The 19,972-nt window shown below is 36.2% G+C and overlaps 1 protein-coding gene across 1 annotated transcript in view; it reads right to left on the reverse strand.

Moving 5' to 3' along the window:
• Positions 1-738: 738 nt before the first annotated feature.
• The window catches only part of TTC13 (tetratricopeptide repeat domain 13), a 38,204-nt gene continuing 18,970 nt past the window's right edge, over positions 739-19,972 (reverse strand). The window contains exons 12-23 of the mRNA XM_035899691.1: positions 19,599-19,755; positions 18,360-18,490; positions 17,885-18,017; positions 17,294-17,386; positions 13,159-13,242; positions 11,652-11,736; positions 9,223-9,332; positions 7,675-7,810; positions 6,957-7,036; positions 5,674-5,752; positions 3,627-3,706; positions 739-899 (exon numbers count right to left, since the gene is read on the reverse strand). Coding sequence (XP_035755584.1) covers positions 776-899; positions 3,627-3,706; positions 5,674-5,752; positions 6,957-7,036; positions 7,675-7,810; positions 9,223-9,332; positions 11,652-11,736; positions 13,159-13,242; positions 17,294-17,386; positions 17,885-18,017; positions 18,360-18,490; positions 19,599-19,755 — 1,292 coding nt within the window. The 3' untranslated portion in view covers positions 739-775. The remainder of the gene's footprint in view (positions 900-3,626; positions 3,707-5,673; positions 5,753-6,956; positions 7,037-7,674; positions 7,811-9,222; positions 9,333-11,651; positions 11,737-13,158; positions 13,243-17,293; positions 17,387-17,884; positions 18,018-18,359; positions 18,491-19,598; positions 19,756-19,972) is intronic.

A 19,972-nucleotide genomic window follows, 5' to 3' on the forward strand; every position in this document is an offset into this window, starting at 1 on the left:
GTCCACGTTGTTTGAACTGAATTAGCCCTGCCCTACAGGAAGCCTGCCTTCCCAGAATGCTGCCAGGCACTTCCAACAAAAGCTATTCCAGGAGCCATAGCTAGCTCCCACACTATACTGCCAATCCGTCGGTACCTTCTGCCAACCACCACCACCAATGGGTACTTGGAAAGGGAGACTGACATACAGTTGCTGTGTTTCTGACATTTACTCACCAAGAGCCTAACTCCAAATATGTCATTTGTTTGTTTTTGTTTCCAAATGATGTTTTCCTGAAACCCATTCTTTTAAGCTGACATCTGTTCCTTCACTGGGTTGCATTACATGAAATGCCTGTGTATTTACCAATTACTCACACATGTATAGCTCATCAAGTTTTCCATGAAGAAGACAGAGGCTTTGGGGAGGGAAAAAAAAAGGGGAAGAAAAAAGGGAAGTAATATAGTAGCATATCCAACACAGATTGCTTTTTTTTTTTAAATGAATTTTTACCTGCAGTATGTTCAGATCATAACTGTGATGGAAGTTTTATTACTCTTTGGTTTGGCCCGTGAACAACTGTATTTCCTGTTAGAGTATGTCTCAATACAAGAAATCAGCTGTTCTACTTATTTTTTCCTTTTTAGTATTATTGGTCATGGAAAGATTCCTTTTATTCTAGCGATAACTAGTCATGTAAGTTAAAAAACCAAAACAAACCCAAAACATTTTGACCATAATTTCCCCTTCAAAATAATTTATGAAGCAGTACCTCTTGGCCTTTTATTTGTATAAATTATACAACAACTATAGTTTTTCTTAGACAATGAGATGAGTCTGTATTTAGTACTTCAATCATCGTTCTCAGGGTTGGAAAAGTCTCTGATACTGATGGTAGACTCTTGTAAGAAGGTGAAATACTGAAAGAGGAGAAAAAAAGAAAATTATTTATCTTTTGCCAAGTTTTATGATTTACCTGGAATTTTACATTACATTACACATTAGCTTATACTTCTCTTCATCCCCTTCTCCAATAAATTTGGCACCTCAGGTCAATAATCTGTTGCCCACACCCAACTCTTGCTTCTCATGACTCCTCACTCACTATACAGAATGAAAATAATGACTACGTAAAAGAGACTGCAAAAGTGGCAGAAGTTAAAGGAAAATTTTATTGCTTTAAGTCTTCAAGCCTTACTTACCTTAGCCACTATTATTCTTCTACCACACACAAATTAGCCGCTCAGGTTAATTACCTTCATGTTATTACTTCAAGTCCTTTAGGCTGTGGTTCTACAGATACTTTTCTCAGCATCAAGCAAAGCCAACTTTAGCATTTTCTCCACCCTGGCTCATTCCTTGTCCATTATACATCTCTCATTTGAGCCAGCAATTGGTGGGACTATGCTACGAAACGGTCTCAGTTAAAAATAAATTTTGGTTTTGGCAAGGTTATTTTTAACACAAATCAGTTCCCTGATCTGGTTTGCTATGGATTCCCACAAATTTCAACAGTACAACCGAGAGGGTCAGAAGCACACAGGTAGGGCTGAAAGATGTTGCTCCCAAAAGAGAAGTTCCCCTTTGGTAAAGATATGTCTCAATTAAAAAAAAAAAAAAAAAAAAAAAAAAAAAAAATTAACAGAGGATTAAGAAAGTTGAGTGATGGGGAGATTTACAGTAAAAAATTGTGAGAACCATAAATATTTTATATTTCCCAGACAACTAAATCACAATATTTGCACAGACTACTTTTAATAAAAACCACAACTTGCTACACTGTAGTTTAAAAATGTCACTTATTAACAAGTGCTGAATTTCACTGCATTTACATGTAGATTTTTAGCCCAAGTCTGACAAAGATGTCCTTGAGTCTTCTTAATAGCCTTCTTCATTTAGGAAGAGATTCTATAGTCTAGTGAAATTCACCAGGCTGAGAACCACCGATAATGAAGTTAAACAACACTAATCAGTATGAGATATTTGGCACTAACAGCCGCTGCAGAGTTCCTCAGGCTTTCAGAATAACTCAGGTTGGACCAGACCTCAGGAGGTCTGTGATCCAACATCCTGCTCAAAGCAAGGTCAACTGCAAAGCCCAACCAGGGTGTCAGGGCTTTACCCTGTCAGGTCTTGAAAATCTCCAGAGATGGAGACTGCACAGCCTCTCTGGGCAGCTGCTCCGCTGCTTGAGTACCCTCAGGGTGAAAAGAATATGCTCACTCTGAACCTTGTCTCAACTCATGCGTGTTCCCTTTTGTCCTCCCACCAAGCACTGCCTGGCTCCATTTTCTTAATACTCACAGATACTGCAAAGCTGCTGTTAGGTCAAAGCCTTCTCTTCTCCAGGCTGAACAAGCCCAATTCACTCCTGTTAAGGCACGTGCTCCAGCCCCCTGACCACCTTGGTGGCTCTCTACTGAATTTGCTCCAGTTTATCATAGCCTTTTACTGCAGCTGCTCCCAAACTGGATGCAGTATTCCAGGTCTAAAGTGCCAAGAACCCCCCAAATCTGATTATCCAAACAGCTTTTTACCCATCCAGCTGTCCGTTCATCCAGACCATAATGTGCTGAAGTAAAAATTAACATCAATTGCTCTCTTCTCATCCCCAATTCCAGATGGTCTATCATTGAAAGCAATCATATTGGGTCACACAATGTTTGGTAAACCCATATTGACTGTCCCCAGTCACCTTCTCCTTGACATACAAGTGCTTTCCAAGAGGGCTCACTTCATGACTTTCCCAGGGACCAAAGTGAGGCTGACCAGCCTACAGTATCCCTGGGTCATCCTTCTGGCCCTCTTGAAGATGGATGCAAGATTTCCTTTCCTACAACCACCAAGAATGTCCCCTGATGTGCATAACCTTTCAGAGATTATAGATGGCCTTGTAAGGACATCGGCCAGTTGTCAGTACCCTTTAAGTATCTTGAGCCTGACTGGAAGTATACTAAAATTGGTTTTGTCTCTGGCCCGATTTTTAGATTTTGTATGGGGGATAACCACTAAGGGACAAACCAAATGCACCAGATTCATAATATTGACAAGGAATTAATGTGTTCAGTATTGGAATATCAATTAATATTAAAAAAAAAATCAAAATTTTAAAGCATTATACAGAAGTCATGCAGTTACACTAAGCAATGTAATTCTGTATATTCAAAACTTCCATCTACTTTGAAAATACTTATTCTCCAAATTAAAACAGCACTAAAGAATAAGTAAATGACCTTTGATATATAGTTTGAAGAGATTCATTAGAATGAAAGAAAACAAACCAAGTTAAAATTTTCCCCTGTTTTACTCACTCAATTGCCAGATTTACTAATGATAAAAAAATAATAATAAAAAGGCAAATTTGACCACTGGACAAAATGAAGAAAATATTAACCCAAATAATTTTCTCAGGGGATAACACCCACATAACAATGTCTAGACTACTAGCTACTCTGTTAGACTCAAAATAAAACTACATTTGTAAATTCAAATCTTGTCTTATAAATGCATAGACTGTTACAAAATACACTGAATCATTTAGTAAACTCATGATTTCTAAGAAACATTTTTTAGTATAGGTTTAAATTTTACATGTGAAGTCTTTTATATTTTATTTCCCTACCCCTCATCTGAACAAAAAGATTTACCTTTTTAGATTCATCCAGCTCCTTGCTACTTTGCTAAAAGCTTCAGACCCTGGTGCTGTCATTGCTTCAAAATCAACCAGCTGAAAATGCAACAAAATAAATATCTTAAGAAATTAGCAAGTTTTAAGTTCTCTAATTTCACACGTTAATCCTCAAATATTCTCAACATATAAATTCAGCTGTAAAAACATATTCCTCCTTTTGTCACAAAAACCAGGTTTTTTTTTTTAAATCTCTTAACAAGATGTTCGTACTAGTGAGTCAGTGCCAGAAAAATATTGACTGTCTTCAGCCCTTTATTAAAATGTCCAAATAAAATGGGGATATTTCTCATTTCTACATACTGTATTCTGCAAAATATTGTGTCATGATCGGTAGATTTACATTGGACTTTCCAGGCGTTCCGTATTACTTCTCTCCACAGTGGGTTTTCAGACAAGTTTAACTACATACAGCCAAGAACTCTGCAACTTTGCATCTACAGCCGAACATAAATTTTCAGCAAAACAACATTTGGTCAAAAACATTGGTTCACTACTACTGAAACATTTAAGCTGGTATGTTTGTGGTTCAGTGAACTGTGACTGAATTCAAGGAAGGGTTCTGAGAGCATGATTCCTGTATTCTTGGTAAGACAGGAGTATGCTTACTAACTAGTCTGTGCCCAGACTACTTTGTCCATCATCACCAGTCTGGAAGTCAGCATGCATGCCAGGCACTGAAGCGCTCTGTGGGTTTTGCACACCCCACCACAACCAGTATTGGAAGCTACGCTGGCCATGGCTACTGACTGACCTTGCCAGGCAATAACAGGACTCTTGACTACTGGGCATCATCTTTGTCTTCAGAGCAGTCTGATAATGCATGCCGTCATAAGCTTGGGACCAGAAATACCCTTCTCAGGAATCTGGCCAAAAAAAAAAAAAAAAAATTTCCCAGTTTCATTCAACTGGGAAAAACAATTTCTTCCAGCTGGTGAAAACTTTTCTAAAAATGGTTTTGTTCCAACTCAGGCATTCTGTTTCAGGAAAAAACCTCGAATGTAAAAATGTCCCTAAATCTTCCTGAAAGTCAGAAATCTTGCTTTTTAGTAATCCTGAAACTCTGCTTGCCTGCAATAGTCAGCAAAATGCACTACCTATTAAGTCCCAAGATGATGCATAAGAAAACCCACATAGGTCTTTTATGTGACCTTGAACTCCCACAGAACAGTGATGATACTAGCTTAATGACATACTGAAAAGGAAGCTTTCTTGCTACTAAGCAAGTGCAGTTTGCTCTTAAAATCTACTAGGAGTTCATTGTACTGAAAGGACAAACTTGATTGCTTTCAGGGCTTCCTAGAAAAGGGAAAGTTGCTCCTTCTTCAGTTATCCATGCAGGATATTTTCCTCAACAACTTTGATTCTCACTGGAATTTCACCGATTCTTTTGACAATACATTAGAGACAGATGTGCTCTCACTCCTTTCCTACTGAAAAGGTAACACAGCTAACAGACCAACAGCTGAATAAAGAAAGGGAAACCTTTTATTCAACAAGGTGGTATAATATTCAAGTGTAGTCCCTTAAAAACTAGGACTTATATGAAATTAAGCAGAATGCAGAGGGGAAGGAGAAACCAAGAGAAGTTGCAAACATTTCTACTTACCAAGCCCTAAATGCTCTGGAATACATTGAGAACAAAGACAGAAAATTTCTGCTGTGTGCCATAAGAGTCACTAATTCTGCCTAAGTATTCTCAGAACCCTTCTCAAAGAGCAGCTCACCACACTAGAAATGCTTCAGATACGTAATTACTGTGGCACACAAACCCCTACAGTTTGACTAACCAGAATTACTGCACATTAGGTCTCTAGATCTCACCTGCTTGGCAGAACAGCAATAAAATTTTCAAAACTCTCTGAGGCTGCAAAACACCATAGCATGCAGCTAACTCTTCTCCAGCAAACAAGTGTGCAACTCCTGTTCATTCTTACAGCTCCTTCCTCACATTTACAAGTATTACTTCCTCCGTCAAGGCTGAACCAGCGCATTTTGGTACTTGCCTTTCCTTTAGGGATTTTTCCTGATACTTCTTTTCCACTTGCCATTAGTGCTCCCATGATCACTGAATAAGCTATCACACTAGGAAAAAAAGAAAAAAAAAAAGAAAAAAAATAATCAAAGTACAGTAAAAGTCTTTCCATAATGCTATTTTAGACTACAAAACAAATATAGTGCTGCACTGTACGGAAGGCTAGTAAAGATTACTATGCTAGTTACTTTATTTTAGAAGTAAAACCAAGCATGAAGCACAAAGTGAAATCACTGTTACTTTTCAACACCGCTGGAATGAAGTTATGATCCTGTGGAGTTTAACTACTGAAGAGCACTGTTTCTACGGTAGTCAGAATCATAATTTCAGACTTACAAGTTCTTAGGACTCCGTAGAGCTGAATACAAAGGAAACTCCTGTTCCCAAGAAGCTTAGCTGTAGCCCAGAAGAGTTTATGAACTCTACTGCAACAGAGCTAGAGGCACTGTAAAGCTGTTCAGTTATTTAACTTTTTTTTTTTAATTGTGAAACTCAGAATTTCTGTTAATTTTTACATTCTGTAAGATAAACACAAAGTCTAATTATAAAAATAAAGTCTCAGGATTTATTAAATTTTTTTTTCTACTGAACTGTGTTTAATAATAAGCTTAAAGTTCTTAAGTGCTTTGTGGAACAGATTCATAATAGTCTTAGATGTAGCCAGGTTTGAATTAAGCTAGAATTTCAGTTGAAGAGATATGTAATATGGGACCTAATTCTGTGGTTTCATTTGGTGACCTTAACAGTTGCAATAAATTACTAAAATAATATTTTAGTCTATTTTATTAAAATATCTTAAAGTATATTTAATCCTAAATAAATGTTTCAGTAAAGCTTCTTAAGTGAAATTACAGTGGTGTAACATAATATGGATTAGGACCCATGCATTACAATTTAAAAATGACACTTTTTCAATCTGTGAGCTTAAGTCTATACATACAGACTACTCATCACTTTAAATATACATGCAGCTATGAATAGCTGACATCAGCAATTACAAGCTAGCTTTTAAAACAGCTAGCTTTTAAAACAGTACTAAGTCAATACCCATCGTCATGGCAGCACAAAATGACAGACTCCGCAGGGGACACAACACAAAGGGAGAGACTGTGCAGGACACAGCTCAACCCAGAGCTTTTTTAGCTTTTTTTTGTATTTTAAAAAAAATAAAAAAAATCTATTAAGATACTGCAACACATGGTCGTTTTACAGCATGCATCCAAGATAACAGACATGATAAAGGTAATCACTAACCTAGATCCTCTTGAAAGTGGCATTAAATTATAGAAGTAATAAACTAATGACAGGATCAAGTTGCAAACAGCATCTACTTCCTAAGCAAGAGAAAAAAAAAGTGAATTAAAGATAATTTAATAATCAGGTAATTCCAATATATGTTACTTTATCTCAAGCTGAGAAGTCTGATTAACAGATGTTTAAGCAGATTGCTTTGTTATACCTTTAAAATTTAGGTGAAACAGTTCATCTACACTGTGTTAAAGGATGAAAAAACGGAAAGCACGAGCGTAAATGTAGTCAGATTCTCACTGCAATACAAACCAACACAAACACAATTCTAGTGCTTCTCATGAATTTGTGTTACTTCTCATCTTATATGTAACCACCATGAGCCAAATCCTAAGCAGTGCTTACAAGGATGATGAAACAGTGAACACAGACCCATGAGAAAAACAAGGAAAATAAGGAGTGGGGGGGAAGGAATATACTGTGATAGTGAAACCTTGTCTGGACTCTCTCTAGTACTGCAGCAAAGCACAACAAATTTTCAAGGAACAGATAGAATTATGGCAACTTCTTATGGTATCTGTCACAATTGGGTTTAAGCAAGCAGTCAATTTCATTACTTAAGATTTCTGTCAAAAATTATTAAGCAGTGACTGTTAAACAGAAGGTATAAAAATGTAACAGAATTTTATCACGGAATTAATAATTTCCATTAAAACAGCCTTACCCCCAGCTCTGCAGACAGAATTAGAATTTTTCCTTTGGCTGTTAGATCCTTATATAGCGCATCTATTTCTGCATGATACAGCTGTGTTCTCTCTTCTGTTGTCTGAGTTTCTACTGAAAATAATATGTTCCCCACTCTGTCAAGTAGTTGAAACAAAGAAGGAGGTAAGACATTTTTTGAACAGAACTTGATGCATAATCTAATATCCAGGGTAAGTTACAACTGTACTACAGTTAAATACACATCAAACTTTTTCCTGTAATTTTTCCTTAAGCAGGAGATTATGAGCATTGCCCCCCTTTCAGTTAAAAAAAAAAAAAAAAAAAAAAAAAAAATCGCCAAATTAAAAATGTTTTGCCACACTGTAAGTTGGCCTGAAAGAATACATAAGGACATGACATCTGTCTAACCACAGATGACATATTTCCATTGAAGATTACCTGACAAGCATTAGTGTTTCGCTTAAAAAGTGTGGGTAAAAAATAAGAAATATGAAATTTTAAAATATCTTCATAGGCTTGAGATTTTTGTATAGGAGGTAAAGTGTAGTTTTGTTAACTTTTAAACTACCACAATGGAATTGTTTTGGTATAAAAGCATAGTTACAAACTATGGATCAAAACAGACTGACTGATACAGAACAAAGTTTGTGCAGAACAAAGTTAGACCACTTTACTGACACCAAAATATTTTCCCCCAAACAGTGAGGCCATATATTTAAAGCCATTTCACTGTACCTAAGCATATGATTTAGAATGTAAAATTAAAACCCAAGAGATATGTTAACATTTTAGAAGAGAAGTTTGGCTTCCATGCCACTCATTGGAAGCACACAAGTTTTGGGAAAAATTCCAATGCACAGAATTTTAAATCCCATATGCCAACGTTTTTAGTTAGTAGTAGGACAGAGCTTCTGAGCTTCAAATTAATGCTCATTCTTCAGGAAGACAAGGAGCCAGTATCCATAAAGCAAGAAATATACTATCTCACCTAAAGAGTGGCCCAAAGCCTCCTGATAGTACCATTCAGGTACTATGTAAATCAGCATTTGCAGATAGAAGGTCTGCAAACATCTCAAAAATAAACCTTAAAAAAAGACCAAAAATCCAAACAGAAGAGTCTCTTCCATTCTTAGATCATAGAAATTTCCATTCCATTCAAGACTTTTCATTCACCACAACAGACAAGGTCTCACAGCAAGAAATGTATTTTGATATGGATAAAGACTGAGATTTTTGAGATTTTACCACTTTAAGCATTTCATAGTCCAAGATGAATAACAGGGTCTCTCTTCACTTTTATACTATATGTTAGAAAATTAGTTCAAGTGGGCGAACTCCATCAACATTATCCATATTCCGTCTTTGTTAGGGAACACAACAGGAATCAGAAGTCCTCAAATGAACAAACTTTTTAGTTATTTAGAAAAATGCCAGTATTGAAAAACAAAACCCGCTTTATGCAAATAGAAATGGCATTTGAGAAGATTAATTGCTCATACTTCATCATTACTTCATCTACCTGAACCTCTGAAAATAGCAAACATACTTATCTCCTGTTATTGTAATTGTGAATCCATCATATTCTTTCCCTTGATCCTTGAGGCTGGGGACTTTTGTGTTCACAGTAAACCCATCTCTTGTTTTACTGTTAAACTGCTTTCAAAAGAAAAAAAGAAAAAGTAATATTAGAGTGAAGTGAGACTGACTGCCTAGCTATTGTTTTGAAACACCTAAAATACATGGAGCAGAAATGAAAATAGACAAACTGGGGGAACAGGCAAAGAGTTACTGTCAGCTACACTATTTCATTTATCCTTTATTTCTGACTGAATGGAAATCATAAATATTGAATGAAGCATACTGACATTCGACTTTATCACTATACAGTGAATATAAAGTGCCCCTGTTTACGAAAAGCAACTGTACAACGCAGTTTGAGTTGTACAGTTTCCTCCCCAAGTTGCATGTTGATAGTAACCTTGTGGTGTAATAATGTAAATGCGAAAGTGGGAATCTGAGAGCCTGTTTGATGTTTACACTAAGAAGTAGCTGCGTTAGTGTAAGTGTGGATTCCAAAATATGGCTCACAGCAACAGTGTCTTAACTCTGATCCCGTTTCAATTAACGCTTATCCCCATCAGAAGGAAAAATACCACAGCTTAGATAATGTAGCTTTGTAAAATTCTTAAGTGTAATACTGTAGCCAAAGAGTTGTATAAACCAGGCAAAACTGTATTTAAGTAAAGCCAAAAGCCCAGCTTTTGATCTGCAGCTACCCAAACAACCAAACTACATCAATATTAGCAGACATTCATTTTATACAGGCATTACTGATTACTATCATGCAATGTGCTAAATTAATTACTCAGGCCAATTATTTTAAGATAGAACTTGTGATCCAGGATGTTTTGTTTAAAGAGCAGCTGCATTTATTTTAAAGAAACAAATCTAAAAGCCTCTAATGAGAAACAGCATTCCACTTCGATGCAATTCAGAATGGGATACAGGAGATTCAAACCAGAGCAAAATGTACAGGTTATGAAAACCACAAAGATTATTTGCAGCCAGTTGAGACATTTATTTTGAAAAAAGCAATGTATAGTCCACTATTTATATATTTTCATCATCCTCTTGGAGCAACCTACATTTTTAACTCCACTAATAGCATTTTTTTCTGGCCTACGATTCAACAGTAGCCATATTAGGTGCTCTACAGAGCCCTGTTTGCACATTTGTGTGCTAGTACGGAACACTTAATTGTCTACCCACCCCAACATCTTCTACTACTTCATCACAAGTTTTTGTTTAGGTTCAGTTAGTATCATCCACTTGGCTTCACCTTTCAAGGCCAAGAACAAGACAGTAATATAAAAAGGACCTCCAAAATTATGGTATGTTGTTTGAAGACACTTATTATTACTAATACATATTATAAAAAAAACATAGAAAAAAATATTGCTTGAGCCATGTAGCTTCTGTAAAGATATCTGTAGCGCACCAGTGAGTAAGCACTACAACTGTATCCAAACCAGATGGTCTATCGGTAGTAGCAGCAATATAGCTTCAGAGAGCTCTGCTCTACGGCAATCTGTCAGCTTTGCTTAGATGTGAAATTGCAATGTGGACACACTTGATAAGAAAGCAATGAATTTGTCTCTATTTAGAATGACTGTTTCTTCCCAAATTTTATTCTACTCTAGATAAAATCTTGTCCAATCCTTTAAAAAGAAATACTTTGTAACAGTGTTTCCCCACACCCAAATACTTATACACTGCTCACCCTAGATTAATTTGGGGGAAGGGGGGAAGGAGAGTTGGAAAACCTTTTACTTAAATCCAGCCTTACTACTTAAGTTGAGATAAATCATTTACGTGTCATATACCCAAAGCCTTTCTACCAACCAGCAAGCAAGAAAACCTGCAGGTTTCCCCACTCCTTTTCTGACAGTCTTCCAAAGCACAGGAATGTAAACCAAGGTTTAATTTCAGATTAGCTATTAGTCACTAAGAGCACCTATTCCCCCATTTCCCCCTGCCGGCCCCACCACATACTGACCTGCACCAATGAACCTAAGGTAAAAAGAAGAGCTTCCATGTTCCTAATCTTTCAGACACATATCTTCAATTTTTTTCCTTCATACTGTACAGGCATAGTGTGAGCCCATTACGGTGGATCTGACCACAAACCCTCCCAGGTGATAAGGCTGGTTTTGAGGAATTACATTCAATGTTTTGTTTTCCCATCATTTCTTTACCAATTCAAAGCTAGGCCAAGCCTTTCAAATACACACCACACATCTGCATATATCAAAGGGAAGATCATACCCTACATATGCAGATTTGAAATAACCTGAGTTACTGTTTCCAGTTACTCATTTTAAGCTTATACACAATGGTTATACTCTGAGGAACTGGATATCCCACAGAATACATTTCATTACTTTTACCATCTTTTGAAGTTTTTCTTTAATTTACCTTCATTATGGGAAGAAGATCTTCTACTTTATGTACCTTTTCCAAAGCTTCTCGAACCTCTAATAGTCCTTTTGGATTATTAGCACTGGAAAAAAATTAAATACGGAATCACAATGATTGAACACATGTAGCAGTTGTGGAAATCCATCTAGCTTTAACCTAATTAGCCATAGTGGAATAAATTACTGGAAGTTATTTAATTACTTATTTTCTGAGAATTAGTTTCTTCATACTTGGCCACATGGTCTTCTATTCTTCAAAAAGTAATTTCCTCCTATATCAGCTCAGCTTATTTTTTTCAGCTTTGAACTTCAGGTTTTTCTTACTCATTTGCTGTTGGCCACTCTAAACCATTAAACAGTGTTTGCATGAGTGTGTGTGGGCAGCAGGGTGTTGAGGAGGAAAGATGGAAGAAGAATAGAGTTAATGTTAGAAATATTCTTCTCAATACATGCATCTGTGTAGCCTCAAAGTTATGTAAATACTACAGATGCAGGCACAGCTGGACTGTGAAGAAACCTATTGAACTAGTGCTCTAATAGTTACTAATTACTGTACAGACAGATTTTAAGAAGAGAATTATTTTTAAAAAAAATCACAGCACAAATTGCTCTGATTTAAGGTCAAATGCTGCTGGCTCACTCTGAACAAACTTTCTCCCAACAGAGGATAGACTTCCCAGTTACTACAGAACTTGCACATCTTTGGTAGCTATCATAAATTTTCCAAGACTTCAGTGTTTTCAATTGTTATAAGGATTTTCTGCACTTTCTTTTTTTGATATTTAAGTAGCATAATGAGATTGAAAAACAGAACTCAATATTTAATAAAAGTTAAAAGGCCAAAGAAAAATTAGAGGGTTTGAAGCTACAATTTCTTGATTTTGCCACAGATGAGCCATTTTACTCATAAAAAAAAATTATCAAAGTTTGAAATAGATGCCAATATCAACCTTCAGACTACCTTTAGTCACGTTCTTTCATTCAAGATTCTACAGCTGTCTTCTGTATTCATCTATGTAACAGGTAGTAAAGCAGAGGCTCCTTTAAAACAACTTGTCAAATACCAGTTTCAATTAAAATTACCTTCCATATCTTCTTTTCTCTTTTTTCCTCACTCCTACTATTTAATACACTAATCTCAATATTCCGAGAAACTGTACTCTATTCTACCAGAAGGAAACTCAGCTTCTTTAGTAAGTCGTATTTTCAGAAAGAACTGAGTGTCACTCATATGCCAAAACTGCGGGTACAAATTCAACACCATTATTAGTTTCTAGGTATACTGTAATTCATAGTGGTTTTCCCTTAGTTTAAGTTTCTTTATGTGGCAATGAATAGGATTTTGCATTTCCAATAGGAAATAAGTGGATTTTAGAAACTAAGAAAACTGAAACTTATTAAAATTTAAAAAAAATCCCTCAGACCTTCTGAAATTAATATTATATAAATTTCAAATCAGTGTTACCAGGGGAGTGAAGCAGGGGAAAAAAATATCAGTAAATTACCCATGATAAACAAGGATCCTATCTTTGATAAAATGAAGAATTTTCTCAAAATATTCCAGGTACCGCATGTTAATGACCTGTCCCCTACAAAGAAAATAAAAGGTTTGTTTAAAGTCTTGTTTTACAACCCAACATTCCAGGGCTAAGACACAAATATTACTCATCAATATTTGACAGAATTTTATCCACAGATGCTTTGTAAATTAAAGGAACAACCTAGAGGTTTGTCTGAAGTGGTGAGCTGCACATCCCCCGTTTTGCATATGAATTCCATAGCGAACTTGCAAAAGCTAATGTATCATTAGTGTTGTTCTCTGACAATCCACATTTCATGCATATTTCCCTATTTTCAGTGTGCCCATGTGCAGTAAATCTTATCTATATGATAATTATCAATTTGTACAAGGATATAGTCTTTCTTGGACAGTTATTTAGACTCTTAGATATTGCAGAATTAGGGGAGAATTCTCAATCTGCACACTGATTTACTTTAAGAAGCAACACTCTCCAGTTTACATATTTGCCAACATATATGCTGATCTGCTCTGACAGTCCACATACATTTTCCTTTATTCACCTACGTCCCTCTATATTGAAGTAATTTTGCTTTGACTCCTAACAGTTACAAATAGTAACTGTTAAACAAAAACATCAAAGAGGTGTTTTCTCCTAGGGCTACTAGGGAAAAAATATATATTAAAAACTTGGTAGAAACCTGCTAGGATTATAACCACTCTGAGAGGAAAAATTACATACCATTATTGCATTTGTAGGAGTCCTTCCTCTTCTCCCAGTCTACAAAACAAGATTTTATAAAGCAAATGTTATCGCTCTCTGAGGAAGCAAAACCACTGTCAATCACAGGAAGGTGTGTACACCTAACTTTTTGTCCACACTGAATGATTTTTGGCAGCTTAAGCCCCTGTCTAATGTCTCACCTGACAGTCTCACGCTTTAGTAGGCCTAGTCTCAGAATAGCAGAATCAGTCTTTAAAAACTGAACAGTATTAGAACACATGCATATCTGCACATAGGAAAGGGAGGTATAGAAAGTGGAAGGATGAAGACAAATCTATATACATAATTTGCCCTTGTTGTACGTCCCATCATGTTCCATCTGTATTAAAAAAATATCTGTACAACAGGCAGAAGCGTGTCAGTATAATGAACTTGATTCTTCTTTAGCAACCTCTTGGAAAATACATCCAAACCAGACCTATCATTCTGAAAGGCCATCTAGAAGCAGTAATACCAAGAAAAGACTTTTTGGTGGGTGGCCAGAAGTGATTTGTGCTTATTTCCACTCTTTCTCCTTGTTTAATAAACACTACCACCAAGAATTCAAAAGTAGCAGTGTTCCAGAGAGTGTCCTAATTTTTTTATAAGAATATCGAGTATATCATTAATGCTTAGCTGATCTCAAATCCTTGTTTTGCCTATGAAAATAAGCTTTCAAAAACATTTTTGCTACTTTAAATGAAACTTAGTAGCTTTGATCATTCAAGGCAGAAAGGAAATAAGCCAAAGACACACTTGTCTATAGACCCACAAAGAAGTAGTGACGGCTGATATACTTGCCTCTTGAGAATGTTAAGATCTGGAATCAAAGGTCCCCTAATTGACTCAAAACAAACAAACTTTTTTGTTTTCTGACACTTTCCAAAAGTTTTGCCACTCTGGAAGAGAATCTTTAATTCAGCAGTCACTGAATGCTAGTGCCTCCATGCCAAGACTCATTTGACAGGAACTACTGAACAATAATGGACTTTAAATGCAAAGAATTCTGAGTAAAGAAAAAAGTTATGTCAATAGGTATCGAATCCAAATATTTTTGCACACAGAAATTACTGGTGTACAATTTAGACCAAACAAAACCTAGAGACAGCTTGAGCTCAGCATGGCTTGATCTGATACAAATACTAGAAGAACACCCAACTGCTATTGTTACTTCTTATTTGACTGAACAGCTTGTATCTTTGTATATGTAATAACCATGAAGACTGCCATTTGTCAGCCTAAATAGTCTAGTTACACCTGGTATTCAGATAGCCATGCTATAGAAAGGATTCAGCCTTAGTCATATAGTTATTCTCATAACTTTCAATTCATAAGCCAAATATAAAGCAATGTATGTCTTCCTGAAAAACAGCCACAAGACCATGAAGTGATCTCAATTATCAACAAAAAGGTGTTAGCCCTGTAGCCTATTAATATCTTCAATCATCAGCCATTTTACAGTTGAGTAATGCAAGAAGGAGATTATACAGATATGTATAATCCATTAAGAGTAAATTGTCATTTAGAAATCATAATGGACTAGAACATGCTTAAAAAGTAAAATAAAATATATTTTTAAAAACCCCTATTACTATTTAATATATTTAATTTATTTTATCTCTCACTTCTTGTGAAATCATTGGGAGGGAATCCAAAAGCAGAAACAAATCACTACAGGAAGCTGGCCAACGAAAGCAGCTATTGCTTGGGATGCAGAATGATCAAACAAGTACGGCTTTCCAGAAACAAAAAGGATGCAGTCACCATCCAGTACTAAAGTATGATTAACTCCTGAGGCAGCAGTATTTAGGCTGTTTCAAATCTATGGTTCCTTCCAAAAGTGCCAAATCAATAGTTTTCAGAGAATCACTACTTAACTATCAAAAAAGCACGACCACAATGCTGACAAGATCCCCAAAAGTCAAGGCTGAGACAAAAATAAAAGGTTAGAATTAGATTCACTGTGGGCCTACCATTCTGAATGTTCGTGAAGCTTATTTCAGGTTTCTATGAAATCACCAGAACAGCTGAAACAGTAAATCATGAGTTTTGCTAGCATTCTCTAATAAGAGGAAAACAAGTAAAGTACTTTGGCCAGTGAAAAACAGTTGCTGACACACAGATCCTGTACAGGGACCCATTTCCCCAGATTAAACGTTCAATGTTATTTTCAGCATGGTAATCAAGTGCTGTTACATGAATGCCCTTCTGCCAGCACAGATCACCTAGAAATTAAGCTTTTGCTCTCCTTGTCTCAAAGTACAGATGGCTATGGTTTCTGCTGCATTGTATGTGTAAGAGAGACATGCAGCAAAGACAGACAGAGCTTGGAGCCCAAGTGTAACACTTGGCTTGAGAGCAGACAGAAGCCTGGGCATAAGACGGTTCAAGAAGCAGCACATCCTGCAAGGCAAAACCTGCTCTGCACTGGAGTTTAGGGAGTGGTTACAATGTGGTGTTAAAGTAAAGCGGAGGCTGCTAGGGTCATCACTTTTTCTCTGCCTGAAATAACTCTTGAGAAGGCTTTGCTTCCCTTATCCTCCTTTTTCCCACACAGCTTCTCAAAAAAGAGAGAAATAGATATAAAAGCAGAATGACAGATCAAAGATTCAGTACTTCCCATGGGCGGGGAGGGGGGAAATAAGATGAAACCTGGCTATGTATTTACTTACACAAACACACTCTGCTCCTGTGATTGACAGTGATGCTGCCACATTGAGTCTCTCACACCTCTACCACTGCACGGGAGGTAGCACTGTCACAACTACAGTCTTGCAGCATGGGAGAAGATGGAACGTACAACAGTGGTTGAATCTTAAATTTTACCTTTGTTTGAAAGTGCAACCGTTACCTTTCATGGGTTACGTATTTTGTCATTTTTGCTTTATTTCATCCTGCTTTGAAAACAACTTACAAGAACTATGTTTTTTCTCTCTATTGTAAATTGGTATTCATGCTAATAAAACAGCATTGTTTCACTACTGTTGCCACTACCTTTGAGAAGCAGCATTTGCAAAAATTACAACTGTAATGAACTTCATCTAATTTTTACACTTAAGGTGATTTGGTAATTAGAATCAGCGCTTAAAAATATGCATCTTCTGGATCCTAGTTAGACCTTGTTATAACTGAGCCGTACAATTGAAATTCAGGAAAAAGAGGAAGCATCATGAGGGAAAATTTGAGGTCAACAAAACCCAAATGTTCCATAAGAAAATATAAAATAAATACTAAAATAAATTTTTTAAAAAAGCACATATACATTCAATACTGTAATATGCTGTTTCATGAACAGCTGGTAAATTTTGGCACCATCCCTTAGCGTGTGGGGGAAGGCTGTTGGGTAGAACTCTCGTACCTGATTAAGTTAATGTGATTATTGAAACCTCTGCTAAGGCTTCGGGCAGGCATTTGGTCCAACCAAAGCACAGGCTGGTCAGGGTCAGCTATCCTACAAAAGACAAAGGACAATAGTATCAGCACACATTTTACTCCACGTAATATTTTTAATTGAGCTTTGTTCACACACAGAATAATTTTAGGCAAAAACTAGAACTCAGAGATCACAAAAAAGAATTTTTAATCTAAATGCCTGTATGCTTTTCATAAGAAAAAACCCAATTCATAAGCATTTTACGTTGCTGGAGTTTGAAACTGCTAACTTCTATTAGCCTAAGCTGCGATGTATCCTATAGTCTTTCACAGCTTTGTCTCAAGCAGAAAATGCTATTCCCAACTCCTTCCCTCTTAAAAAAAGAAGAAAAATGGAGTATTTTCAGAAGTGCACTCCTTGTACCTAAACCACCCTTCACTTTTATCAGAAAATTCTCTAGTTACAGAGTGGTAGCAAGTGCTCATTTTCTCCTCCATGATCTCAGCCCTTTGGTTAACTGAAGGATGCATCGTTATTAGAACCAACATAAGGCTTGTTCTCTCCTTTTGCCATTACCTTCGCCACTTCACAGCAATATCAAACATATCTCTCCACTGCATCAGTCTGGTTTTCCCGTTCATTCTAACTTTTGAGTTTGCCCAAGTCCGCTGCACAGCTTGCATTACTTCCAGAGTGGCCAGCCCCATTGCTGGGGGTGGGGGAGGAGGAGAGAGGGACAACAACAACAGAAACAGAAAACTAGTTAGAGCCAAACACTCGTTTTTGTACTGATAGGAAAACTGAAGCAGGGAAGTGATGCATTTACAGGAAAAGAATTGCCAACATCAATAAAATCTGGGACATCATGATTTCCAGTCCCCAATTAGGTGAAAAAACTGCTGACATAGTGATTATTTTAATTTTAAACCTTTTATCTGATATGAAAGGAATAGAGCATAAAAGTAATTTGCAGGTAGCAAAGGTACAGCATAAAATTATCACCACATTGATTTTTCCCCCCACTCAAATTTAGAGAATATTTTCAGTATACCTCTATGTATTCTTTTATTTGGAAGAAATCCTGGTGTCTCATACTGCATCATGGAACCCAGATGATCAGCTGCACATATGAGTTCTTGCACATCAGGCTTATAGCTTTCAAAATTCTGAAATAACACATCTCTTACAGAGGAGAAAAACATGCATCAGACTTAACTTGGCAACAAGAGTCCTCAAAGTTGTAAAACACAGATTTGTTTGTCTGATAATCAATATCGTTTGTGTGAGAAATACTTAAAAGCAGCATAAAGAACACTCGTGCCTCCTCCCACCCCACTGAACATACACAATACACGGCAGTTACACTCAATATCTCAAATTAAATCCTGGTCTAAATTCAGTGGCAGATCTTACTACTGTCACAACCAGTATTTCACCTTCAGACTTGCTCATAAGTGATACTAAAAGTTCACAGACAATACATTGCCCTTCAACGTTACACTCACCTTGAGGAACTTTGACACTAAGTAAGGAAAGAGTAAGTATAGAAACTGGAACTTCTCCCATAATTCTGTAAAAGCTTCTTGTGCCAAAAAGGTGGATTCTATTCCATATACACAAATGCCATAGATTTTTAACTCTGCAATTTTTTACATTGATAAAGTGAATATGTGAAAATATATCTAGAAGCTAGTTTACAGCAGGAGAAATTGCTATCTTTCCTTCAGCTACATATTTTTGAAGCCTATTCTAATAGATGCCCCGCTTTGTTAACTGAAATCACCCACCTCCGAAAATACTGGTTGTCTAAATTACTCCAAAGAATACTACTTCTCAGTAAAACCCAACTGCCATTAAAAAAATCTAGGACAGTATCTAGGAAAGTACACCTATAAGAAACTATAATACAACACAATAAGAAACTGTAATAAGGGTGCTACATAACACTACACTGAGCATCTCAAGTTTACTGCAAGAAAAAAAAAGAAATAGAATAGTTAATCAGTAAGGCTATAGAATATGAAACAACATTATGTGAGTATTATTGATTATGTGAAGACAGAAGTGAAGAAAATAATGCTAAGTTTCATTCTTTCTCTTTTATAAGCTTAACCAACACATCATGATAAACCAAATCCCTATGATTTTGAAAAGGATTTGGAATTCCACTTTCATATAGTATTAAACATTTATGCTGTTCCAATGCCTCAGAATAGCACTTTTAAAAGTCAAACTGAAAAAAAAACATTTGGAGTAGGCTTTATAAAAAAAAAAAAAAAAAGTTACTCACTTTATATGTGGCTGTAACCCTGGCTGTTCTTCATAATTTTCTATGAGAAAAGGAAGATTTTTGGCCCAGTGGTCCTTGAAATTTCCAGGAAGATCTATATCAATATTATACTCTGTAAGAGGGGTATCCAAATGCGCATGCAAGTATCTAGAATACTCTGGAGGAAAATAAAATTAAATTAAATACCATTTGCATAATCAGCCTACTTATGTAATTACATAAAAACAAAAAACAGATTATATGTTTGTCAGTTATCCAACATGACTTTAATAAGCAATTACTCTTGAATAATTTAATTTTGCTATTAGCTAATTTCCAAGACAGAAATAAGTCTGTTTCAATTAAGTACCACAACACTCTTTACCATTATACAG

This window comes from Egretta garzetta, unplaced genomic scaffold (genome assembly GCF_000687185.1).
Source record: "Egretta garzetta isolate BGI_Z169 unplaced genomic scaffold, ASM68718v1 scaffold118, whole genome shotgun sequence".
Lineage (NCBI taxonomy): Eukaryota > Metazoa > Chordata > Aves > Pelecaniformes > Ardeidae > Egretta > Egretta garzetta.